This window comes from Xenopus laevis, chromosome 3L, assembly GCF_017654675.1.
Source record: "Xenopus laevis strain J_2021 chromosome 3L, Xenopus_laevis_v10.1, whole genome shotgun sequence".
Lineage (NCBI taxonomy): Eukaryota > Metazoa > Chordata > Amphibia > Anura > Pipidae > Xenopus > Xenopus laevis.
The window spans coordinates 129,178,032-129,204,918 of record NC_054375.1 but is presented as its reverse complement, the minus strand read 5'-3'; the positions used below and the strand labels follow the sequence as shown (position 1 = coordinate 129,204,918).

The 26,887-nt window shown below is 40.1% G+C and overlaps 1 protein-coding gene across 4 annotated transcripts in view; it reads right to left on the bottom strand.

The window, feature by feature from the left end:
• Window positions 1–3,473: 3,473 nt before the first annotated feature.
• Window positions 3,474–26,887, bottom strand: part of add2.L (adducin 2 L homeolog) — a 50,113-nt gene continuing 26,699 nt past the window's right edge. For 3 of the 4 annotated variants that reach the window (XM_018253389.2, XM_041586945.1, XM_041586943.1), the window contains exons 3-15: window positions 23,064–23,202; window positions 22,669–22,820; window positions 21,657–21,737; window positions 18,881–19,030; window positions 18,185–18,328; window positions 15,949–16,047; window positions 11,594–11,770; window positions 10,699–10,938; window positions 10,360–10,479; window positions 10,016–10,105; window positions 8,761–8,920; window positions 8,409–8,534; window positions 3,474–4,280 (exon numbers count right to left, since the gene is read on the bottom strand). In XM_018253389.2, coding sequence (XP_018108878.1) covers window positions 3,982–4,280; window positions 8,409–8,534; window positions 8,761–8,920; window positions 10,016–10,105; window positions 10,360–10,479; window positions 10,699–10,938; window positions 11,594–11,770; window positions 15,949–16,047; window positions 18,185–18,328; window positions 18,881–19,030; window positions 21,657–21,737; window positions 22,669–22,820; window positions 23,064–23,202 — 1,977 coding nt within the window. In that variant the 3' untranslated portion in view covers window positions 3,474–3,981. Of the gene's footprint in view, window positions 4,281–6,711; window positions 6,746–8,408; window positions 8,535–8,760; window positions 8,921–10,015; window positions 10,106–10,359; window positions 10,480–10,698; window positions 10,939–11,593; window positions 11,771–15,948; window positions 16,048–18,184; window positions 18,329–18,880; window positions 19,031–21,656; window positions 21,738–22,668; window positions 22,821–23,063; window positions 23,203–26,887 lie in introns of all 4 variants that reach the window. The other variant, XM_041586946.1, reaches the window with a different exon arrangement.

Genomic DNA, 26,887 nt, shown 5'->3' with positions numbered 1-26,887 from the left:
AGCAAAGTGGACCTACTGTAGCGCTACATCGCACCCTTACGCCAGGCGAAGTTGCGCTATGGCGAAGGGACGTAACTACGCTAATTCACTAACTTGCGCATTTTACTGAACGTTACCTATTGCGCCAGACTTGCCTTCGCCACCTCAGATCAGGCGCAGTGCAATAGAGTAGATAGGGATTGCTTCAAATATAGTTGAAATTTTTTCTAAGTCCCAAAAATTTCAGCGTCTTTTCCTTTTTTAAGGGTGATAGGCTGAAAAAGATCGTAATTTTTTTTGGGGGTACCCTCCTTCCCCCCACATTTCCTAACATATGGCACCTAAACTATACAGTGGGCACATGTATAGGGCAATATAACAACTCTATTTTATTTTATGAAGCTTTCCCAGGCTTGTGTAGTGTAATGTATTTGGTGCTACATATACGTCCATTGTACTTTAACTTGGCGCCGTATGCAAATTAGGCATCGATAGCGTAACTTCGCTTTCCTTGACAAATTAACGCTAGTGAAACTTCGCTACCGTTCGCCTCCCTGAGCACAACTTCGGATTTTAGTGAATTAGCGGCGCCCTGACTAAACTTCGCCTGGCAAAATGTGGCGAAGCCTGCTCTAGCGCAACTCCGCAGGTTAGTGAATTTGCCCCATAGACTCTATTATAGTCAAATAATTAAATTTTTTTTCTGTAATTAATCTTAATTGGTACGGTTTTATTATTACAGAGAAAAAGGAAATCATTTTTAAAAATTTGGATTATATGGATAATATAATATATGGGAGAGGCCCATTCTGTAATTGGGAGCTTCTGGATAACAAATCCCATACCTGTAATAGGTCCCATACCTGTACTGAGTTTAGTGCTGTAAACACTGGATTTTAACTTAATTATTAAAAACTACAGGCACTTTTCTGCTTGCATATTCCATAGAACACACTGCCCTAGCCACTATCTTCCACTTGTATGATTGTAGTGCAATCACATGCACGCACACACAACAAATAGAGTCAGTGGTCTGAAATCCTTTCATTGTGATATGTAACAACCCTGTAGCCTTATCTATGAAGGGCTATTCCACACGGGGAGATAGCGACGCGTTTGCGGTCGCGGCGACAAAGCGCCACGACAGTCGCCGCGACCGGCGCAGGCGACAGTTTTGTATGGGCGCCTATGTAAAAACGCCTGTGCTAACCACACGAGGCGATGCGCTTTTCAACAGTCGCCTGAAAATGCCTCGCCAGGCTTTTTCAGGCGACTGTTGAAAAGCGCATCGCCTCGTGTGGTTAGCACAGGCGTTTTTACATAGGCGCCCATACAAAACTGTCGCCTGCGCCGGTCGCGGCGACTGTCACGGCGCTTTGTCGCCGCGACCGCAAACGCGTCGCTATCTCCCCGTGTGGACTAGCCCTAAAAAGAAGGAGATCGGACAAACACATAAATGATTTCATCACATGACTAATCACAAGTTTAACAGTGTATACAATATTAAATGGGATAAAGAAAACTATAATATCCATGTACCCTTTCTTATATGCTAAGACTGCAGGGTTGTGAAGTATTTCTTTCTACACTGGCACACAGAGCAGACTTTGCCATGAAAATGCATACTGTAGCGTTTTCATTGTGCTGACAGGCTGAAACAAACAGAAGAAAATAACCTGCATGCCATTAGCCTTAGTTTCTGCTGGAACAAAGTGGATAAGAACAAAGGTATAACCAATATATTCATTTCTGGAGCTGGAAAAGCGGCAGTTACAAGTAAATCTATTGTCATTTTATAAATGTCACAATTGTTTTCAGGTGTAAATAAAACATTTGTTTTCCTGATAATAATGTCTCGTGAAGCTATTAAAAACCAGTGTTTTAGCTAGTGTATCCGCTTGGGGGAACATCCTAATGTGTTTCATTTTAGAGGTCACAGATGATATATGATAGCAAGAGCTATAAATATCCTGAACAAGTATGGGATCCGTTATCCAGAAACTTGTTATCCAGAAAGCTCTGAATTACGGGAAGCCAATCTCCCATAGACTCCATTTTATCCAAATAATTCGATTTTTTAAAAATGATTTTCCTTTTCTCTTTAATAATAAAACAGTAGCTTGTACTTGATCCCAACTAAGATATAATTGATCCTTATTGGAAGTAAAACCAGCCTAATGTATAGAAGCACTCAGCCTTGTGCTTTTATATGGTCATGGAATTCTTTGGTGACTTATAGGGGCAGATTTATCAAGGGTCGAATTTCAAAGTAGAAAAAGCTTTGAAATTCGACCATCGAATTGGAATACTTCAACTTCGATATTCAAATAGAATTTGGCCTTATGCGATCAAAGTAAAATCGTTGGAACGATTCGTATTTCATCCATCGATCAAATGATTTTTCTTCAACTTCAAAAAACTTAGAAAAATGCGGTGGAAGGTCCCCATAGGCTAACATAGCACTTCGGCAGGTTTAATTTGGCGAAGTATTGAAGTCAAAGTTTTTTAAAGAGACAGTACTTCGATTATCGAATGGTCGAATAATCAAAGTATTTTTACTTCGAATCGAATTCGAAGTCAAAGTCGTAGTAGCCTATTCGATGGTCGGAGTATCCAAAAAAATTACTTTGAATTTTGAATTTTTTTAATTCGAAAATTCCTGTAAATTCACTTCGACCCTTGATAAATCTTCCCCATAATATCCTTATAGTTTAAATGAGGGGTATTTTATTCACTATGTGTATATATATATATATATATATATATATATATATATATATATATATATATATATATATATATATATATATATATATATATATATATATATATATATATATATATATATATATATATATGATTGTAGAAAGTGGTAGATCTTGTGCAATACATGACCTTTCAGACATGGTTGTACCCTGTTACTCACCAAGAAGCTCCATAATTTCATTTGATTGGCAGAATCCAGCATTGCTCTTCATGTATTTCCTGTATATATTTATCAGTGTTACAAATGGAAGCATGCTTTAGCTAGAAACCTATAGTGCAGAGATGGGCAACCTGTGGTTTTCAGGATATTGTTAAACTCTAACCCCAAGCACCTCCAGACAGTTTTCAATGGGATCCTGTAGCTGGAGTTGAACATTATCTCAAGAAGCACAGATTGGATATCTTTGCTAGAGTGACACCAGCTGTGTTGCATTGATTTGGGGATGACAAGCAGTTCTGCAGCAACTCCTTCTAATTGTACCACCTTTAGGGCTCTTACAGACGAGCGTTTTTACCTGCGCTCCCCTGCGTTCCATTTTCTGCGTTCAGCCGCAGGGGAGCGCAGGAATAGACGCATCACATTTTTTCCAATGGGGCTGTACTCACACAGGCATGTGTAGGCGCCGAACGCAGGTTGAGACGCAACATGCTGCATTTTTCCTGCGTTCGGCGCCTACACGCGCCTGTGTGAGTACAGCCCCATTGGAAAAAATGTAATGCGTCTATTCCTGCGCTCCCCTGCGGCTGAACGCAGAAAAACGGAACGCAGGGGAGCGCAGGTAAAAACGCTCGTCTGTAAGAGCCCTTAAGCTTGCCCCAAATTGACAGGGTTTATTGGTCTGTCACTGACAATCAGCATTACATATGTAGGTTTATTTCACTCTAACATACCAGGGATAGAAAAATAAATAACTGAAAGAAACCACAAAAGCAAACAGTTTACTATGACAAGCCCAGTGATGTTGTGAGGAAGCCATTTCTGGATGAAGTTATTATTTTTCTTTATAAGATCTATGCCGGATTGTCCCATGAGGCAGTGCCCTTTTCTGTACCAGCAAAATCTAGACAATCACAGAGAACACCCACGGCATCCATTCCTGAAGGAATATGCAGCTCATCTCACCTTTGTTCCCTTATTTGGAAAGGTCTGTTTATTCCCCTTTGCTGCCACAGTCATGGAAGCAAGGGGACTTGTATATAAATAGAGAGTTCCTTTGGACCTCTGCTGTCAGAAGATCAAGACTCTGCTTTTTCTTTCTCTTTTTCTTTCTTCTTTCCTTTCTTCAGGAAGGATGGGGTGCGGAATTTCTTTTTCTTTTTGGAAGGCGACTTAGTGGGAGATCCCTCTGGGGATGCATTTTGTACGGTCTCGCTTTTTCCTTTAGGAGTTTCTGTATCTGTGACTTTGGGTGGCGTTTCCTCGGGAGGAGACTGATCCTCCTCTTTCCCATTCAACACCACTGCCGGTGGGATTTTCTCCTCCGTGGTGGTGGGCAAGTCTGTGGGTACTGAGGTTTCTTCCTTTCTTCCCGCTCCTTTACAAAGACACAACACGAATGTTACTAGAGATGTTAAGATTTCTTTCTCTGTTCTATGCCTTGCATAATTCATTTGTAACTATTATTATTACAGGTATGGGATCAGTTATCCGGAAACCCGTTATCCAGAGAGCTCAGAATTACGGAATTTCCGTCTATCATATTCTCCATTTTATCCAAATAATTTTTAAAAATGATTTCCTTTTTCTCTGCAATTATAAAACAGTAGCTTGTACTCAATCCAAACTAAGATAAAATTAATCCTTATAGGAAGCAAAACCAGCCTATTGGGTTTATTTTATACATGATTTTCTTGTAGACAAGGTATTGAGATCCAAATTACGGAAGGATCCATTATCCGGAAAGCCCCTGGTCCCCAACATTCTGGATAACAGGTCCCATACCTGTACTAATCTGAAAAGACGAGGCTGGAATCGCAATGGGTAATTTACAACTAAAGTAAATGGGAGCACAATAAAATTAACTTCATTTCACATTCATTTTTGCATAGGGTTTTATTTTTTTGTGATAAAAGCTGTTCACATTTCCTTGCCTTGGTGAAGAGCCAAAGTGAGGTGAGAACTACTTCATAGTGGAAGGGAGACTGGGATTCTTGTATTTAGTTATTCATTATTGAATAGACTGAGAGTGCAGGCAGCACATAACAGGGTGGAAGAACTTATTATGGACATACTGATTTCTAGGTATAACTAAACGTGAGCAATAAGTGAAAGCACAGGGTTCCCCAACTTAAGTGTCATTAGGGTAACCAAGCTATTTCAGCAGTTAGTGATTAAGGTGTGCATTAGTAATTATGTGTTAGTTCAGGGCAAAAAGCAGACCATCCCCTGTGATACCAGCATACAACATGCATGTCTACCCAGGAGCCTGAAAAGGGAAAACCTAACTCTCAGATACCTTCCCACACTAAAAACACACAGCAAAAAACACAACTCATTTGTCAGTCAATTCATTTCGAGTCAGACTTGCAGTGAAACATGTTTAAGCAGGGGTGGCACTCAGGATCATTAACAAACACTGGGAACATTTGCACGTGGGCGGTTACACATAGCAACCACCCTATGATTAGGTATATTCAGCCAACTGCAGGTAGAACAAAGAAAGCAAATGTTTGATTGGTTGGCAAGTTGGTACGTTATCTCCTTACAGTGGGCAAACGTGCACGTATGAAATAAACCACAACGACCAATCAGAGTCCTGCTTTTATTATCCTTTCCGCAGTAGACTTATTTATGGGGTAATATTGCTCAGTGTTTGTACATGAGCTCCATTGTCCTGCAGCTTTTGGGAACTTACACAAACAATTATCAGTTGCTGAGGAATGACAGACGTTCACATCAGCTGCAGGACCATGAGTGGCATCCCTGGTTTAGAACATAACAAGGCTAGATGGTTTATTAAACAGTATCAGTCTTTATTATTCTTTGTTAACATTGCAGAATCATTGCTGCATCTGGTTACCCTTTAGCCAACACACAAGCTTTTGCTCGTAACCTTAGAGGCTGCCATACAAGGTCCAATGGGGCTTTAGATTTACAGATAATGTATTTATAATTTAATAAATATTTAGTTTTCCTTGTCATGTGACTCTAGGTGAGTTTAACCCAAAAATACAGCCAATGATCCATAATTCCTTTGTTCTCTTATATTACAGTTCTGCCGCTTAATGATTTATGAACACAAAAGAAATGATTCTAGAACAAATTACAAATAGTCAACTCATAGTATCCCCTTAGCTTTTCTTATATTCACAGGCACTCTGTGACTTAAACAAGGGTCTAGAACCCTGCAACGTGTCTTGCAGTTTAATATTTTACATTATTTTCAGGTATGAACACATTTTACATTTTTTTTTGCAGGATAGTAAATTTAATTCAGAAGAGCTGATCATTTTTGGACCCTTGGAAATGTTGTACAGGTATGGGACCTGTTATCCAGAATACTCGGGACCTGGGGTTTTCCGAATAATGGATCTCCGTACCTCAAGTCTACGAGAAAATAATTTAAACATTAAATAAAGCCAATAGGCTGGTTTTGCTTCCAATAAGGATAAATTATATCTTAGTTTGGATCAAGTACAATGTACTGTTTTATTATTACAGAGCGAAAGGAAATAACTTTTAAAAATCTGTATTATTTGAATAAAATGGAGTCTATGGGAGACAGCCTTTCCGTAATTCTGAGCTTTCTGGATAACGGGTTTCTGAATAACCTGTAGTTCAACAAATGTGTGGACTGGAAATATTTTTTGCAGCCAATTTTCTCTAAATCCACCTAGTTATAAGGTGAGTATTTCAGATCCAGGGTAACCAGATGCTTACAATGTGCTGAGAAGGGGAGGTGAGAATATTTCCAGAGAAGCAAACAGGAGTGAGAAGAGCAGCAAGGTGGGTTCAGCCATACTTACTACAAAGAGAGGTATTCAGAGTCTGAGGTGACTCCTGCCATGAGAGAGCACATGGAAAGAGAAGGGAGAGGTTGTGGGGACACACACAAAAGCACAATGACAAAGTATGACCACAATGAGTACAAGAACAACTGGATGTGTCACAGAAGGAGAAGGAGGACAGGGCTGCGGGTGACACTTCTACTTTCCATGAAGAGCAGCTGCATTTCAAGAAGTGACAGTTTGCCTTTGTGTGTGTGTGTGTGTGTGTGACACAACCTTACACTGCTATCCACCACCTCTTTAATAACTCCCCCCCCCCCAGAAAATGAGGCACGGTTTGCAAACTGGTCAGTTTTTAAACTACTATGGATACTAAATGAATATGAATGATTTAGGCAGAACAGTATCCCACTGAGAAGTCTTCCTTCTCCCTCCACCCAAATCACAGTTATTTAAGGGTAAATATATCCCTTTTTAGTGACGATAACTCCCCCCCCCCAGAAAACGAGGTACGGTTTTCTAACTGGTGAGTACTTCATTTTATTAAAAATGGCAGTTTTTAAACTACTATGGATACTAAATGATAATCTACCAATTTGCTGATGTCCTACTGTATATTCTGCAGAATGATTTATCTAGAACAGTATCCTACTGAGAAGTCTTCCTTCTCCCTCCACCCAAATCATAGTTATTTACTTAAAATGTATATATATCCCAATTCCATGTAAGGGAACTTTTTTATGGTTTGGCTATTGAAAAATCAAAAGATTGATGTTCCATATATGTGCCTCAATGGGAAACACTAAACTCTTGCAAATGCAAGTTGGACTGTATGTGTTATTAGGGTGCATACTCTATATGAATGGCTAAATTATACTGATCTAAGGATTCTCCATGCAAGGGAAGCTAGAAGGTGTGATCCTGTAGTCTCAATAATGCAGGCAGTCCAGCTGAACAATGCCTGGTCATAGCATTCCCTTGAATGACTTTCATATTTTTAAATTTGGTAAGAATTAGGGGGTTATGTACTAAAACTTAAATTAATCTCAGTTTTTTTATGTAAACAAAGTCGACTAAACTTCCTTCCACAAATTGAACTCATGTATCAATCATTTTTCTAGACGAAATAGAAGCGACAAAACCGATCGTCAATTTGTATCGCACAATTGACAGTCCAAAAACTTGACTTTATGGAATTTTCGCTGCGAAAACTTGACTTTTTTGGATTATTGGACAAAACCCCCAACTTTAAGGATTATCCAGGGCAGATCAAGATGTGAAGAAACAACTTTAGGGAGATCTGCCATTGACTTCTATGTGGCCTCGACAGGCTTGAGATGGAGTATTTTTGGATTTGGATTTTTAGCAGAAATCCAAACCTTGACCAGATAAATTTGAGGTTTAATAAATGGACCCCTTAATGTGAATCCAAAATGTGGGGCTATCCCCCCCAATAAGGTTCAGAATAAATGGAATGGAGAACCCTCAGAGCAAATTTAAGATTTTTGATAAATAATTTTGGCTGACTTGAATATCCCTGGAGGTCCTGATTAATGTCACAGGCTACTTGTTTCTTCTACTAAAATTGATAAAATCCCTACATTTTAAGATTTCCAAAAATATGTGTTACATGTTCCTTCCAAGCTTGCATGGGGATTGAAGAAGAGAATCAGAGGATTTTCTTAGGATCAAGACACTGAGCTTGTTCTACCTACCTTCAGTGGACTTGGAAGGAGAAACAATAGGGACTATGGTCTTGGTGGGACTTCTTACAGGAGAAGTGGGTGGGGTCACCAGTGATGGCTGGGAATCATCTTCAGCTGGTTCCCTCTCATTTGGATCTATAAAAGATATATAAAAAAAGATTATGATCAAACTGGTCAATGGCTGCAACAATAATCCATAGATCTATAGTTTTAAATGGCTTTCCATATACAAATAAAGCAGTAACTAGTTTAATAAATGGAAAGTTGCATACATTTATCACAAGGGTTCCAGTACCAAGCACACCTTAATGCTTAGAATGTCCACACTGTGTATGTGAATACAGGTCCTCCCCATACCTACCATCAAGGACATGCTTTTTCCTCTCCACTTCTTTTTTATACTCTTCAAGCTCGTGGTCAGTCAGTTGGCTAAAGGGGTTTGGGGGCTCTGGTGAAACATCTTCTAATGGCTCCTGTTTGATTTCTGTTACAGTTCCTGAAGCCAAGTGGCTGTCTGCAGACTACAAAGAGAACATGGCTTAGCCTGAAATCACCCAATTTCACATGCACATTTATTAAATCATCACCTTCTATGCCCATGACATGCCGAATGTTTGCTCCATCAGCATATTTCCATTGTTGAAGAAATAAAAAAGTAATGGCAATGTCCCCAGTATAGAAACAAATGTTTAGAGTGTCATAGGCTTTGAGCACCATGAAAGTTTCATTATTATTTCACAATTTTCATTATTATTTCACAGTTCATCTCAAACAGAGAAATTGATTTGCTAGAATACCTCCAATTTAGAGAATTCAAGTCTAACATGGTCTAAATTTCTTGAGCCAAAATCCATAATACTTGACCCTCAAAGTTTCACTGAGGTCAGATATTCAGCCAGGGTGGCATTTATTATGCACATTTTCTGTTACAACTCAACAATGGCTTCAGATTTCTAGCATTGATTTGCATTTTTATATACTACAGTGGCCAACAGGCACTCAGTGGCTTGGAGTATTCATTGGTGGTAAGATCGGTGAACTGATGAATGCAAGAGATTGAGTTGGTCACCACCAGGGACTATAACTCCGTCACTGCTATTGTAGGAGGCTCCTTGGAGATCCTCATTTCCCTTATATATTTTTGAAGGGAAATCACAATAATCTCCTTATAGTTATAATTATACAGACTATTAATAAGCTTAGTGTATTGCAAACAATAAAGCTGAGTTCCTTGGCCCTCAAGCCAACTTTGCTAGTTGGGACAACAGACTGATTCCCAGAGGTTGTCTATTTCTGAGTTAGGCGGTTTTGCAAACATTTCTGCTGTAATGAACATTGGCAAAATAAGCAACGTGGTAGTTAAATGATTCTGAGCTGAATAATTAAACAACTTGTATAAAATCAGTTTGTTTCACTTACTGGTATGTCATGCATATGGATCCATTACAAGAATATATAACAAATAAATACATGGAAATGGCAGAGTTAAATGGATAGCACCAGTAAGACTGAGACTTACATTCCCAGCCCCCACTGTTAAATATACTGAATGTGCACATTTCAATCCTCACCCCCACTTGGAAGTAACATAGATAAAAAGAGAGAAATGTTCTTACCGGACTTCTGCTTTTGTCAGTTATCACGCCTGCTAATAATTGAGACTGAGGCCCAGCAGACTTGATATCCTGGCGATTTTGTTCTCTGATCTATGGATAAAAATATACATTGGTTAAAATGTACAAATATATATTTTAACATATGGTAGTGCTGGATGCTATTATTTTTTCAACATTAACTATCTCCAGTTGGGAACTTCTTTACTAAAATAATAGATTTAAAGCAGATGAGGTTGAAATAAGGCAGAGAGGGTTTGGCTGGCAGTTAGCAATGCCTACCCAGGCCAATATGTAGTCCTACTGCAATACATGCGGCATTTTACACAGAGAACTCTATTTCTTACCTTATTCCTTGTCTCCAAGACTTCTTTTGGGTCAGTGAAAAGTGGCACAAACTGATTGGAGTTCTCGATGCGGATGGGCACTCCACTGCTGGGTTTAACCACTTCATCTGCTTTCAGCCACTGTAAATAGGGCACCAAGCAAGAAAAGCCTTTTTTTATTCTTATCACTACAACCAGCATAATCAGATTAACATCTTTACAGCACTTATATTACTTATACACTGGTTAGTGAACTGTTATGAACAGAAAATATCAAGGATTTTATATTATAGAGGCTGCTAAGCCTTTTTCTCACACCTGGAATTGGAAGGCTCTGACCTAGTTGACATAGTTCCTTACCGTGGTCTTGGGGCTGCCTGTGTCTTCAGCCACATTGACCCGTAGGTAAGTGTTTGGCGTGTTCAGCCAACGGGTCTTCTCCTTCTGCTGCTTCTGGGCATGCTGCCGCAGGGTGGACATGGGCACACCTTCCTCCTCAAAAAGGAAAGCAGTTACCGTGGCTGGGATCTCCACTTCACTCTTGTGCCTAGTCTTTTCCTGAACAAACGGGTGGCGGTAGGAGTAACCTGTTCTGTAACCCTACAGGAAAGCAAATCAAAACAACACCACTGAAGTAAATTAGCCAGGTCTGAGAAAGGAAACACATAACAAAAAAAAACCCAGTCTTGTCAGCTCATATGTAAAACCTTGCATATAAACAATTTTCATAATAATATACTATTTTATTACTATGTGTCATTGGGTAATCATAAATAGAAAACAGCCATTTTAAAAAATAAGGGCCGCCCCCTGGGATTGTAGGATTCACGGTGCGCACAAACATACCAAACAAACCATACATGTTAGGTCACATGAGCCAATTAACAGACAGAGTTGTGTCTTTTGCTTCCACACTTCTTCCTGTTACAGTTAGAGCTGTAGAATTTCTGGTCAGGTGATCTCTGAGGCAGCACAGAGACCATCACGTAATGGTGGTTCAAGGAAAGAGTTGTAAAAGGGCAATATTTACTTAAATATATATTCCAGTTTGATAAGATTTTTTAAAATGCCACTTAATTTGATATAAGCTATCTGTTGCTCAGATATTCATTTTGGGGGTACCGTTTTCCTTTAAATGCTGCTGGCAAGGTTCTCACAGGCTCACTGACTGCTTACAGGCTCATGGGCTAAGAAGATGAATACACATGAATGGAGCAGAGAACTATTATCTGCTCTAAATGTTCTACAGACTTACCAAATTATCCATCATTCTCATCAGTGCCTCAAACTCATGTTCCCCCAGCCTGCTCTTCTGCATGGGTCCAAACTTGCTCCCAGCCCAGCCCACTGTTCCCACTTCATGGGGACGATATTTCTCCCTGTCCAGCAGGATAAGATTATCTGGGCCTCCAGCACTGGGCACGGCTGACGCCTGAAACCCAAATCAGGCAATATCACCATTAACACAAGAATGAATCAAAGTGTCATTTGCAGTGTTACAGCATTATGCATATGGTCTGTAATCATGGGACTGTCCCAGTGTAAGAGGGCTAAGGGCATCTGTGGTGGATCCAATTCCAGCTTGATAATGTCTCTACATTCTGCTGTTCCCTTTGCTTGTATCCACTAGGCATACATACTCAAGTAAACTGAATGGCAGGAGGCAGAAATATAGATAGAAGATTTTCTAGGTGTGCCATTAGCCTAAGTTATATGATAGGACTGTCTGTGTTTTAATTTAACATGTGTCCTGTAATGACAGGGGATGCATTATAGCATTAGTTTTTGAACCATTGCTAACTTGGTTGCTAACTCTGCTGCACTGAAATCAATGCTAACCTGATGTTTTATGTTTAAAGTGTTGACTATATTATGGCCCTTGGTGACGTGCCTATTCATTTTAGTCTATGTAAGAAGCTTGTGGAGTCCTGCAGAACACAACAGGGGGGAGAGAAATGACAAAATGAAAGCGAAGCTCTGCCAGAAAACAAGATGCTATGCCGGGTAAAAAAAGAGTCATTTTTAGGGCTGAAAAAATGTACAGGTACAGGACCCATTATCTGGAAACCTGTTAACTAGAAAGCTCCGATTTACGGAAAAGGCCATCTCCCATAGAAATCTTGAAATATTGGTTGTGCCGCAGGAGTGTGTGCTCATTTCAGGATTTCCTTGAATCTCACCCCAAGCTACGGGTTCGCACTGGACCACCCATCTTCGTCGGTGAGCGCGAACAATTCACACATATACATTGTTTATGTAACAGTGCCGAGAAGGTTGACCCCTTTAGAGACGGACCTGGGGCTTTGCACCCAGGTCAATTTTCATACAGGATGAGCGCCGGCTTTTTATTAGAAATTGTTAAATATTTAATATTTGGATAGAGCCGCGGGTTTTTCTTCTTGTTCATCTTCCATAGACTCTATTTTGTCCAAGTAATCCAAAATTTTAAAAATGATTTCCTTTTTCTCTGTAATAATAAAACAGAACATTGATCCAAACTAAGATATAATTAATCCTTATTGGCCTATTACAGCCTATTGGGTTTATTTAATCTTTACATGATTTTCTAGTAGGTATGAAGATCTAAATTATGGAAATGATCCTAATTATCCAGAAAACCCCAGGTCCCAAGCATTCTGGATAACAGGTCCTATACCTGTATAGATATGTTAGGAGAAAGCTACGAATTGCGGGAATGTCGTCTCCCATAGATTCCATTTTAACTTAATTACTCCAAATTGAAAAAAATATATCCTTTTTTCTCTGTAATATTTCCCTTTTCTCTGTAACAAAACAGTACCTTGTACTTTATCTCAACTAAAATTAAATCATTCCTTATTCATGGGATAACAATCCTATTGGGTTTATTTAATCAACATGAAAAGTTGTGGTTGATAATGGGTCCAATAGGCAGAACAAAGTTCTGCCCAGTGGACCCATTATTAACCACAACTTTTCATGGTGGATATTATGCTTCATTGGACGGAAGCAGTGCTTATAATTCTTTTACACTGAATATACCGCAACTTGGGTTTATTTAATGTTTAAATTATTTATTTTTAGCAGACTTAGGGTATAAAGTTCCCAATTACAGAAACAGCCGTTATCCGGAAAACCCCAGGTCCCAAGCATTCTGGATAACAGGTCCCATACAGGTAGTGACTTTTTCAACTTGCATGATCAAAAACAGCATTTCCTCATGTTTATTCTATGATACCAAACAAAGGAATAGTACAGAGTGTACAAAGTTACAAATTGTAACAGTAAAAATAGGTAAGAGAAATCATACAGAATTATAAAAAATCGGAAAAATAAAATGATAGTGTTTCACCTAACACTTGGGTTCTGGATCTGAGAAGTTTCTCCCATTGGTTTCATGATTAAATCAGTTTGATCCTGATTTTCTATAAGCTCCATCCATTTCTTAGCCTGTTTAATCTTTTCTCCCTGCATTACCATTGTCTGGCCAGTAGGTCACGCTCTCATGTCACCGTTTCCCCTTCTACATTCATTTACAGGAGGAAGCATTTTCTTAACCACTTGTGATTTGGCAACACACGGTGGGGTGACCAACATAAGCCGTTCACTGGCAGTTGCCATGGTTATAACATGACAGTTTCTATCAACGTGTTGATTATTAAATACCCCTTATTGTGATCTATTCTGGCCCACTTGTGAGCCATAGTGACGAATGTAGTTACAAATATAACGGCATTAATTATATACGGTAATAGTGTATCATTGTTTTATCCTGTGCCATTTTTAATACAATGACCTGCATTATAAACATTATAAACATTGTCCCTTAAATAGTAAATGTAGGGGTTAGGTAGTCCAGGTATGGGTTAAGTTAATCTTTAAATGATTTTTAGTAGTCTTAAGGTATGGGGATCCAAATTACAGAAAGATCCCTTATCCAGGAAACCCCAGGTCCCGAGTATTCTGCATAATAGTTCCCGTACCTGTACTATAGAATGCTGTCTATGTAGAATTAGTAAATTTGCTCCGGATAACACCATGTTTATTGTTTCACTGTGCATGACAAAGGGTGGGCATGCTTTCCAAAATGTTGTGAAATTAAACATTGAATACAGATTTATATCCCCCCAGGAGCTGCCTGCAGCCTCTGTATATGTGACACAGTGTCGGACTGGGCCCCCTAGGGCCCATTTAAGAACATGACATCGAGGCATTATGTTAATGTACTAAATGGCATCTCTGTTACATATCTCTATGGCAGAAATGAGAGAGGATGGCATTTGCCAGGCAGATAGGGTTGCCACCTGGCCGGTATTTTTCCGGGCCTGGCCGGTAAAAATGATGGTTGATCCCAATGTTATTAATAGGGGAAAAAGTTAAATATATAGGAAGTCCGGTATTTTTTTCTAGAAAAGGTGGCAACCCTATATGCAGAGGGGAGATCCCAGGTATCCTGAGTCTGGTCCCACCCTGATCTTTCATTCTACCTACTAATAGGTGGTGTTTGCCAGTCACAAAAAAAACATGCTGACACCAGAACTGGAAAAGCCAGTATTGAGAGAGGGGTGCTCCTGCTAGTCTCTTCCACAGTCAGCTTGTAGGCAGGGCATATGTTCCTCTAAACAAAAAGGGTGTTATTGTTTGTAAATACATTTATACTCTTCTTTTTTCCCCCTTGTATGCATATGAATGGGGATTGCAATATACAGGTATGGGACCTGATATCCAGAATGCTTGGGACCTGAGGGTTTTCCAGATAAGGGATCTTTTCATAATTTGAATCTCCATACCTTAAGTCTACTAAAAAATTATTTAAATATTAATTAAACCCAATAGGATTGTTTTGCTCCCAATAAAGATTAATTATCATTTAGTTGGGATCACGTACAAGGTACTGTTTTATTATTACAGAAAAAAAGGAAATCATTTTGAAACATTTGAATTATTTTATTAAAATAGAGTTTATCGGAGTTGGCTTTCCCGTAATTCTGAGCTTTCTGAATTATGGTTTTCCGGATAATGGATTGAATGCCTGTAATATATGATTCTCTGCAAGGGACCCTTTCCTAATACATGCCCTGAGCAGACTGTAAATACTGGGCTTCCTTTTACCTTGAGCTCTCAGCACTCCTGCTTTGCATGCTGCAAGGTTACTGGCATTCCAGGAGGCAGGACAATCCAGGGTCAGATTTGGCCAGCAGGACACTGGGAAAAACCCGGTGGACCACAGTCTTCATGGGCCCCACCAGCCCAGATCCACTCCCCCTGCCAGCCTGAAAATATCGCTCCCTGGCTCAGATTTCCCCCAGTCCAAAACTGGGCACAAACAGAACTGCACACGGAGAGAGGTGAAAATCTTTGCACTTCATTCTGATCTGTGCACCTTCCCTGAGGTGGGTAGGAAATGGGCAAGATGAAAAGTGCAAAAACCATGTTTTGGCATGATAAAAAATTAGGGGCTAGTCCCCCTTGTATCAGTTTTGAGTTGTGTCATAAGACTTCCATCTAAATGATACTTTGGAGGGAATGGCATCTCCCGAATACTGAGCACCAGGCACACAGTACAAGAGGCCTGGATGTGCACTTGATCATTTTTCCTTATCTGATAAGAAATGGAACTGCGTTGGTTACCTGGGTTTCACAGGCTGCCTGCAGGTGAAAGATTTTATAGAAAGCCTCTTCTACGGTTTCTCCCAGCGCAACAACCCCATGGTTCCGCAGAATGAGGATCTGTGGAGTTAAAGATGAACAGATTAGAACAGCATCCAGCTCTGGCATTATGCATACAGATGAGCCAACAGATGTTCAGCGTGTACACATTAAAGGATCAACTTAATCTAACTGCTCCACTTCCAATCTTGGTGTTACAGTAATAAACAATGTTCCTAGAGATGATTTCATTTGTATCATTTGTACATAGTCCCTGGAATGCTTGGGACATGGGGTATTCCAATAAAGGCAAAACCCAGACACCTATTACTTTGATTTTGATAAAAGATTAATTATTTCCAAAAAGAATATTGCTATAAACATGCTGAGCCAAGCATCATTAGACACAGTACAGCAGATGGATTTGCTGCCTGGTTTACATAGAGGGAGAAAGGTTGAAAGTTTGGAACATAGAACTATCCTTTGCCCATGGAATTCCAACCCTCAGCATAATACGGTCTGACAGGCTGAATCCCATTGATCTACCCAGATTACAGCAATAGCTGCATTCCTTCTAGCAAGCAGATAGAGGGACACTATTATGAAGTAGAAAAGTATTGTGTTTGTGCCCAGAATAATGACCAGAGTTTAGGCAATGTCAGTGAATGATGTTTCAGAGGACGTCACCTCCCTCCTACAGTTTTCTAGTGGTGAATCAAAGGGGTCAGAGTGTCAAGCTCAGGGCCGGATTTACATAGTGGGCGCCTTTAGACCCGCTATTGTTCAGTGTCCCGTCCCCTCCCTTTTATTTGCTCAAATTAACATCATCAGGACCAGATTGGTGCACGGAAAATTTAAAAAAACTATCGTATCTCCTGTACATCCCCAGTGTATCTAAACCAATGTGGGTGTGGTTGGGCAACATGCTGCCCCCTAAAATTCTGCCGCCCTAGGCCTGGGCCTTGGTGGCCTCTCCACAAATCCGGGCCTGATCAAGCTTCCTAATGCCCAGAGCATTATTAGAGAAATACTCTCCCAGTGGTGAAAGAAAGACATTGGTCAGACATACGGTGAGTGGGGTCCATCAGTTACCACCTTTGCCACATGCAGAGAACTTCCCATGATTTTCTATATTTACTGTAGCACTGTGTAACATAGACACAAAAGTCATTTTTTTAACAATTTTTCCATATGTTGATCTGGAACTGCATGGATAATAATAAAGACTTAGGAAGGCTTAGCCTCCCCAATAAAATGACCAATTGCCATATATAATTATAGTTATAAGCTGTCCAATGGAAAACCATACTGTATATTGTTGTTTCCCCAAACAAAAATGTCCCCCTCTTCCCTTGCCTAGGTGCATACACAATAAGGTGGTTTACAAGCTGGACTCTGGCTGACAACTTAATTTGCCACCTTACCAGGTAAGAATTACTGGGCAAAGAGGTTAATTGGCATGGCAGTGTCATCAGGGGGAGGTTATTGGGTGAATCTGGGGCAGTAATCTGTTTTGGGAGTGGGGACTGAGGTGGATTGGGGGTGTTATTGGGTATGCCAGTGGCAAAATAACATGGAAGACTACATTTACTGGCAAAGTTTTGGTAGTTTACCAGGTGGGAATTGTACTATGAACTTTTGAAAGGCAGATGATTGCCCTTACCGTCCTGAGGACCAGTGATGGGCGAAAACCACTGCCGAATAAATTCACGAAACAGCCACAAAAATTGTGGACACGCGTCAACATTATTCGGACGCCCATTGACTTTGACGCCAGCGTTAAAATTGACGCGAACGTCAGAATTAACGTGGGCGTCAAAATTGACTCGGGCGTCAAACTTTTTTTTCGCAAATTTTTTGCCGTTTCGTGAATTTTACGGGAAATTCACGAATTTTACGGCGAAGCCCATCACTACTGAGGACTAAACAATCCCATCAGCCCAATCCATATGTCAATGCTGCCCAGTTAAATATTGATGGGTCAATAAACATATACCATTGGTCAAGCACCGCATTGCACCCTGAACTAGCCTATTATATTATCTGATAGCATGAGTCACCACTTCTGAGCCTAATCAGATAAAGATCTGGAGGCAAGTACTAGCAGTTACAGCAAATAAGGAAAGCTTGTGAAAAATATAAAAATAAAATCTAATATAATTCTTACTCCACTGAGCATATGGAAATATCCAGTGTGGGAACACAATTGTATATCTACCTTGCAGGTAGGTCCCAGACACTTTTGGAGTTCAATCCTGTCATCTTCCTCATCCATGTCTCCTCTGTAATCGTAGTACATCACTTCCCCCGCTAGCAAGGCATCATGGGAGATGGGTAAGAGGCCACATTTCATTGCTGATACCTAGGACACATACAGAACTAGTTGGTAGAACTCGTTAATGTGTAAATGTGGCATTTGCACATACAGGAACATTTTGTATACCTTAAGTAACAGAAGGGGGGGGTGTATTTCTGAACCACCCTCCCAGAATGCCATGGTGCTTTAATCCATATCAGTGATAATTCCCTTCAGTGCTACTAGGGAATGGTTTGATTTGAAGAAGGGATAGGCACCTCCAAACATTGCTGTACCTCAGCTCCCAGCATGCCACAAGGGGCTATAGGGAAAATGCTGAGAACTGTAGATTAATAAGAACCCAGGAGGCTGCAGATGGTTTCCCTGCTTTTATTATTAGTTAGTCATTCCCTGACACACACACAAAGTGCATACACTGAAGCCGCCCACACACTGTGCTTCTCTTCGCGCTTTATTTTATATCTTACTAAGAATATCCCACATTTCCATCCCTGCACACTGCATTACTAGTAGTTCTATGGATTGCTGTCATGGTCGTGGAATGCCTCTCCTACACAGTTTGGTCAATGGAAACCCCATGAGTAGAGCAGATCTTACCGCTGTAGCGGCTGCCGTGTGTAACTGGATGATGCACCTCACGTCTGGTCGTGCTGAGTAGATGGCTGAGTGCAGGCTGAAGTCACAAGAGGCCACCTCAAAGCTGGTACTTCCCGATTCCACCATCTCCCCAAGAATGTTAACCTTCACCTGTCGTGACATTGAACAAGACTGGCTAATATTTTGCTCTGTAAGCAGAAGGATGTTTTCTGTTTCTGAATTCCTTAGTGCTTTACAACATGAACATTATTACCTGCCATTTGTGTCTACCGTCCAACAATGGGCTGGTTGGTGGCTGTGTTGCTGGCATGAGTTAAACATGGACGGAACAATGCCACGGATGCACCACCAGCCAACAAGTTATATGCCCAGTGCCAATTCACCCACCAGCAACATGTTGGATCCTGGAAAGACCTTGGGGTATATTTATCAAAGAGTGAAGTTAGAGATCGCCACAGTCCTCTAGAGTGAAATTTCGCCACTCTCCATTCATTTCTACAGGAGTTTTAAAAGAGAATTTATCAATGGGTGAAAGTTCAAAATTTCCATAGAAATGAATGGAGAGTTGTGGAATTTCACTCTAGCGAATGGTAGCCATCTCTACTTCACTCTTTCATAAATACACCCCATAGTATCTGCCTCTTCTGCCTTTCTGGTAAGAAAAAGCAGTCCGGTCTGACTTATATACTGACAGGGATTCTTGATATAGATCAGTGTTCACTCTAAGCCACCATCTCTTATCCTTTTATCAGGGGACCCAAATATTCTGGGAGCCCACTTCACAAACCAAAAAAAAAAGGTTTAAAAGAAATTATGCAGCACATTTAATATTTTACATTTACTATTTTATACACCAACATTATTACATTCCACTGTAATGAGGGAGGTCAAATTATAATAAAGGCCTGATTACTGTGTAGGGGACTGGTAAATTAGTTCCCTAGTATTATTTAGCAGGCAGTTCCCTAGTGTTTTAGACACCTAACAGGGTCCTAAAATACAGTTAGGAGGTGGAACTTTTTCCTATTTCTGCTCTAAGCTATGCCCCTTGTTGTTTCTCAAAATGACCAGTAGATGGCACTGTGCTAGAGTATAAAAGCCTCTGAAGCCATGTTTTCAGGGTCCATCTTGTGCTAGCTCTAGCCTGAGCAGGCAGGCAGAGCTCGAGTGGAACCTAGACAGGTCAAGTCTAGTAAGGATAGGCTACTCACCTTCATAGGTCACTCTAGGAGTGACAGATAGACAGGATATTTAGCCGAGCAGCTTGAGGCTCCTCTGAGGATTGTGAGTGGGATTAAGATCCCGGGTTCTAATTGCCCAGAAGTAGGGACTAAGTGTACAGACCTAGGGTAGAGTTTCCCCTCAGATTCCACTTAGGGAAAAGGCTGAAAGCTGGGTGTACCTCCTCAAGGCTGCATACATTGTCCTCATTCACGAGGGAACTTATATTGACCAAAGGTGCTGTGAGTATTGCCTATCCAATGTTGATGTATGATCCTGCATGTTCTCTTGTGTACACTTCACTGAGGATTGTATACAGTATGTCCAATAAATATGTTCTATGGTTAAGTTATAAGAACCACTGGTGCCCAATTATTTGTACCCTGAATACAGTTACAGTTGCACTACACCCTGCCTCCACACCACTGCGAGGGTTCACTCCCTAAGATTTTAAGGTCCCATCCAGAGCACATTTATTGGGAGTGGAGCTTATAGTAGAGTAAGGTGCACTCATTTTACTATAGCGCTACAACTGAGTGACATTATCAATAATACAATACTTTTCTGGGAATAAAGAAGAACTAGAGAAAATGTCTGGTTCTGTTTGTCTGTTATGCTAAAATACATTTTAAGAAGGTTAAGAGGTCAGATATGTATCTTTATACATAAACAGGGCTACTAAACATAGTAACATACACACAGAAATAATTATACATAGAGGTGGTCACTTGCTACATGAGCAACCCTATGTTTGGCTGCCCTCCAGGCTTGCCACCCAGCTCCCCCATTCCTGTGCCTGAAAGGGGTGGTTCACCTTTAAGTTAACATATTTGTATATAATGGGTAATTTTAAGAAATATTCTCTTTCTCATGCTTTTTTCCTTATTTGCCTTTTGCTTCTGATTGTTTCCAGCTTTCAAATGGGGGCCACTGACCCCATCTAAAAATAAATGCTCTGTAAGGCTACAAATGTATTGTTATTGCTAACAATTTTTTATTTTTTTATTACCCATCATTCTGTTCAGGCCTCTCCTATTTTTATTACTCATCTTTCTATTCAGGCCCTCTCCTATTCATATTCCAGTCTCTCATTCACATCAATGCATGCTTGCTAAGGTAATTTGGACCCTAGCAACCAGATTGCTGAAACTGCAAACCAGAGAGCTGCAGAATGAAAAGCTAAATAATTTAAAAAAACTGTAAATAATAAAAAATGAAAGCCAAATGCAAATTGTCTCAGAATATCACTCTCTACATCATACTTAAAGTTAAATTTAAAGGTGAACAACCCATTTAAAGTTAAATGAGCTCCTTGGGAGCCCGTGTAACTGTTTCTGTTGGTGACTATGTCCCAGCAGGAGAGTCACCTGAGCGAGGTGGTCTTGCCACACATCATGGCTGCCAAACCAGAAACATTGCTGCTATGTGGCATTGTGTTCATTCCAATGCATCAGCATGTGTTATGCTTTTCTCTGTAAGTCTCTCTCTCTACATCTCTAACATCAGATATAATATTATAGATATAAAGTTCTGTGTGCATGCGCATTAAACTTACCAGACTTGATGCCGTCACCTCGTTACAGGAGATTCCCCGCGGGCTGATTAAGAAGTGGTCTTGCTCTTTATTTACTCTTATCTGAAAGCCAAACCACATTCAATCATGGGTAAGTTGTTTATTTTCCTGCCTGTATGCCCAGCATTTCTATATAGTTAGCGACTGCCTGGTGGCAGCCATGTGACTTTTGGAAAATATCCCTGATGCAATGGGGTGGGGTGGGGTTAGATAACACTAATGTAATCTGAATACTAAGTTAAGAGCAGGCATATTCTGCCCGTATATTTTCCTAGCTGTAATATTTTTAAATCTATATTTATCATTTTACTTTTGATTAGTGATTTATGGGTAGATCTCCTATTACTGCTGAAAACCACCCAAACTAAAGCAAGAATCTCTTCCCCACCAAAGGACTAGGCAAATGAACAAATGGAAATTGGGGCATTGACTTGTGAGACCATGATATTTCAGAGCAGTGGCATACATAGAAGTTACTGGGCTTCACATCAAAAATATTGTTAGGGGCCCCAAATCTTTGTGAATAAGACATTTTTGGGAAACATATATTGAAACTGCTCATCAGCCAGTGCCTACTGGACCTTCATCTCTTGGGTGTATTTATCAAAGGGTATAGACCCAGTGCCTGGGTCCTATCAGTCGCAGGTTCTGTACCCTTTGATAAATACACCCAATCATCTATGGTTATTCTTCCAGGTACTAGTATTACTATTACAGGTCCCAGTGGTAAAGAATATCATATTCTAGGGAGAAAAGGCTACATGCTGGCTATAAACCAATAATTAGCAGATTGCTATGTAGCTGTCTTTCACAGTACTGCCATAATGGGCATGTTTATACTACTTGATAACATACAAAAGCTACAGTATTAGATAGGAGGATAGGAGCTCTTTGGGAGACTACATATGGATCAGCACTCATGCCACATATTATTATAGTCCATTAGAGTGGCATCATATTCCTGTCAAGAAAGGTCAATGTAAACTGTACTCACTGAGGAAAAGGTACCACTAAGCTGAGCCCAGCCATTAAGGTCCATCAGTCTGTAGACACTGGCAAGTTTGCATCTCATGAGCCTCTCGCCTTTTGCCAGAGGGACAGGGTCATTGCAGTGGATATCGTTGATTGGCAACACCATTGAGGAGCCTGAAATGAAGTTTGTTTAATTTCCAATTTTTTTGTTTCATTCTCATTGAGACCACCCCACTTATTCTCTACACACACACATACACACACACATATAATACTATTAGACTGACCTACAGAGAATTAAATATCAAGCTCAATGTATCACCCTCTACCCCTGAGATTGGACGGTATGCTTATCTTCTCAATGGAAAAACTTGAACAACAATTGTTTCTGGCAAGTTATAAGTAAAAGGCACCTACTGACAGGACAGGTTGGGAAGACGGATGGAGTAGTGCTGGCCATAAAGTCTGCGATTTGCCTGAGAGCCCAGATATTAGAGGAGTTGTTTCCCTTCTTCATCTGTTCCTGGATGAGACTCTCCAGCTCTTCCCTGAACGACTGAAACATAAAGAAATGTCATCACTTTCAGTGGCGTAACTATATATTACTGGGCCCCACAGCAAATTATTTTTCAGGCTCCCAAAATGTCTATAGGTTAACCTGTTTGACCAATATTTATTGAAATTGTATATGAATTAGGACCTCATGGGCCCCTATACCTTCAGGACCCCTTCAGTCACAGGGTCTGCTTCCTCTGTAGTTACCCCCCTGATCATTTTATAGAATTGTTCATTATTGTGCCTCTGTGTTAAAGTATATAATAGAGATCACAAAGTTTGCACCAGATCTAGTAACCCATAGAAACTCGCTCAGATATTTACTCAACAACTAGTCACCCAACAGATGACCAGTAGGGCTGATTGGTCTATATGTTACTAAACCATATAATAAATTTTATTATATTGTAGTGTTAGAGTCCAAAATGTAGCTTGCAGAAGGTATACAGAATACAACATAATAGGGAACCTGTCAATTATTAAACTATTAAAAATAGCCACATTAGATATATGATTGGCTTTTTGCACTTCTTTTGGAACTCATTCCAAATGGAATCAGAAATAAAATACCTCCTTCAAGATATCTCCCAGCTTTGGGCCTCCACATCAACAAGAGCTTCAACCATGCTGTGTCTGAATTGGAGTTATAAGTGATTCATAGTTCCAGATTGCTCTGGACCTCTTTAATAGATCCAAATATATTTTTTTGATATTAAATACATGTAGAACAGTAGTCAATGTAATGGACATTTATTGTCCCTGACTTGACTGAGAGGCTAGACATCAGGAGCAGGATATAGATGAATGGATGGAAAGAACCACTGAAAAACTTGGGATAAGGCTCCCAGTAAGGCTCAGTGTATATACTGTATACTTTAGTACAGCTGGATTTCATGTGCCTTTAAAATCTAAGAGAGTGGTGGCTTTATTTAAAAGGAAATCCTCCAGAGACCATTTTATGCCTTGAGCATCAAGAAGTCAAGGCCAATTATGGAGTGGAAACGGTGGATTTGTGCAGATCTCATTTCACTGCATTAATGCAATAAATTATGCATTACAATACAGCAATCATTTCATGAAAGCATAAGAGGAAACAATAATTCATGGACAAGGAAAAGAGGTGTCGGAGAAGAGCATGAATACTTTGAAACTTCAGCAAACTGAAAATACATTTGTTCCCTGGCAGAAGTAATAAGACATTGCACAAATATTAAGAAAGGAGTAAAAATGTGAGTTTTGCCTTTAATTTCTCCCCAATAGGAGATGAAAGCTGCAAGGGAGATGTTACTAAACAGTGAATGGTTTCCCTGTTTAAAGGATTTTTGCTGTCTGGACTTGGAATCTATAGTGTTGTGGAAGGAACAGGCAAACCAGAAAATCCATTCCAGTGGTCTAGTTTGCATATTGGAGCTCACTTGTCTCATAATTAATGAGAGTGTTAGGAAGGTCTCTCTGAGTAGTGCACATATCAGGAAGGTCACCTGTCTGTGTTAGGAACTCCAAGTGGCTGGGGGCGCTGTCTGCAATTGCAAGGAGCAGAGGGAGAAAAACTAGAAGGTGAGAAACCCAAACTGGGGAAATGTTTTGAATGGGTGCTGTTGAAATGCCAATGAACTGTGTTCCTGTGACTTTATGTTGGGAAGAATTTGCCAAAATAAACCTTTGTTTTTGCCTGAAGATGCTGTGTCCCTGTCCAGGGTCGGACTGGCATATTGCTCCTGCTGCGACCTTCCTTCCAAAAATACATTGTGCACACTTGCTTGCACACGTGCATGGTGGGGGGGGGGTCCAGAGCGGGGCCCCGGGCCCCCCAGTCTGACCCTATCCCTGTCTTTATGCTGCTGATCCTCTGCTTAATTACCTGTCTACCATAGCTTATTTCCCCAAAAAATTACATGTACAGGAAGCCAGCTTGTCACAATATGTATGTATATATATTTATATAGTATTTGCCCAGGGCACAAAAGACCGGGCTGGCATAAAATCAAACCCTTTATTGAACTGCCAGTAAAAATGACTAATTCACTCATTAAATACAGAATCTAATCCTCCCTGCTTTATGGGCAGAAGAACAGTTTGTAACAGCCTGAAGGGAACAATGAAATGGCAGGATGGAAACTCGAACACTGTCTAAGCAGAGAAGAACTCTACATCATCTTCTACATCAATCATTTACACTCAGAAAAAGACTCCACCACAATATGACTTATATTTACTTTTTTGTCCAGGTCTACAAACCTATAAAAACCTACAAGAAATGTTTCTTTATTCAAATTGCACTAAATGCTAACTGTTACTTGATTGCTATGGGATACTAGAACCTGGTCCCAGTATGCTTCTATTATTCCCTTCTCCCTTTGCAATAAGTTCACAAAATAAGCAGGACATTTCTTGTGAAGCTGAAGTTACAGTTGGCCAGACTCAATAACAACACATTATTTTATGGTTTATCATGTGCCAACTATAGTTTGATTATAGTTTGAGGAGAAAACATTTCTCTCCTAATACAGTTCCAGTTTTTCCCCTAGACTGCAATAGAGTTTTCAATGAGATGAGTTTTTTGAATATTTGCAGAGCAGTGGTTTCCAGACTTTTTCAACTCTAACACCTCTTGGAGGTGAAGCCTTTGGTCAGGTCACAACATGGTTACATATATAGCAAAACATTCGTGTATCAGGGTTGTATCTAGGGAACAAGTATGTTTTCACCCCAAATGACTTTCATGCTGGGCTTTCTGGTGAATCTAGTAGAGCAAATAGGCTTTCTCCTCACCTCTCTCTCACCCTAAGTAGAGTTCAGGCTTAAACTCCCCTCCCACTGTGCCAAGCCAACCCCTAGGGCGGAAGCCTCTACAGTTTGGGCAGCACTGCAATATAAGTATTTCTATTAGTGAGATTTTCTCTAATTATTTCTTATCTCCACTGTCTGTCACTCTGGTACTTTTCTATATGTCTTTTTCTTATTATTATTTGATGCAGTATTCCTTAGGGCCTTTGCACAAATCTAATGGGGGGATGTGTGACCATTAGGCTCCTTCTACCCCTGAAACTCGGCCCTGATGTAGATGCAAATGTCAGTGGACCTCTTCGGAGGTCACTGGTTATCCTTTCCCTTTGAAAGTCATGTGGCTGTAGAAGACTGGACAAACGGACCCCCTAGCCTTGCAACAAAGGGGGTCTGAAGAATCCCTTTTTACATTGTGCATTTTGGAATGACTAAGGAGATGGGGACTTGTTTTTCTTGATGCTAGTCCTATTGTTTTTTTCACTGGTGTGATCACGAAGCACTCGCTCGGTGCTTCAATAAAAACAAATTTCTGTTAGTGAGATAATCCTATCACGATCTCTTCCTTCAACAGCATTATTAGAAGGGAACTACAGTGGAATGAAAAAATACATTGACTGATGCTACATAATGAGAAAAAATCTACTACATTGCTCTATTTGTACTAATTAAATTATTCCTCATGTCACATTTTGGACCAGATTCAGTTAGATGAGAAAGACTTATCTCCTAATGCAATTCAATGAGATGCCAGATGCAATTCAATGAGAAAAACGTATCTCACTGTTTATCGCATGAAAACTATTGATGTCTAGAGGAAAAACTGGAACTGAATCAGGAGAAAAGTTTTTCCTCCTCTTATTGAATCTCGCCCCTAAAGTTATCATGTTATAAACCATATA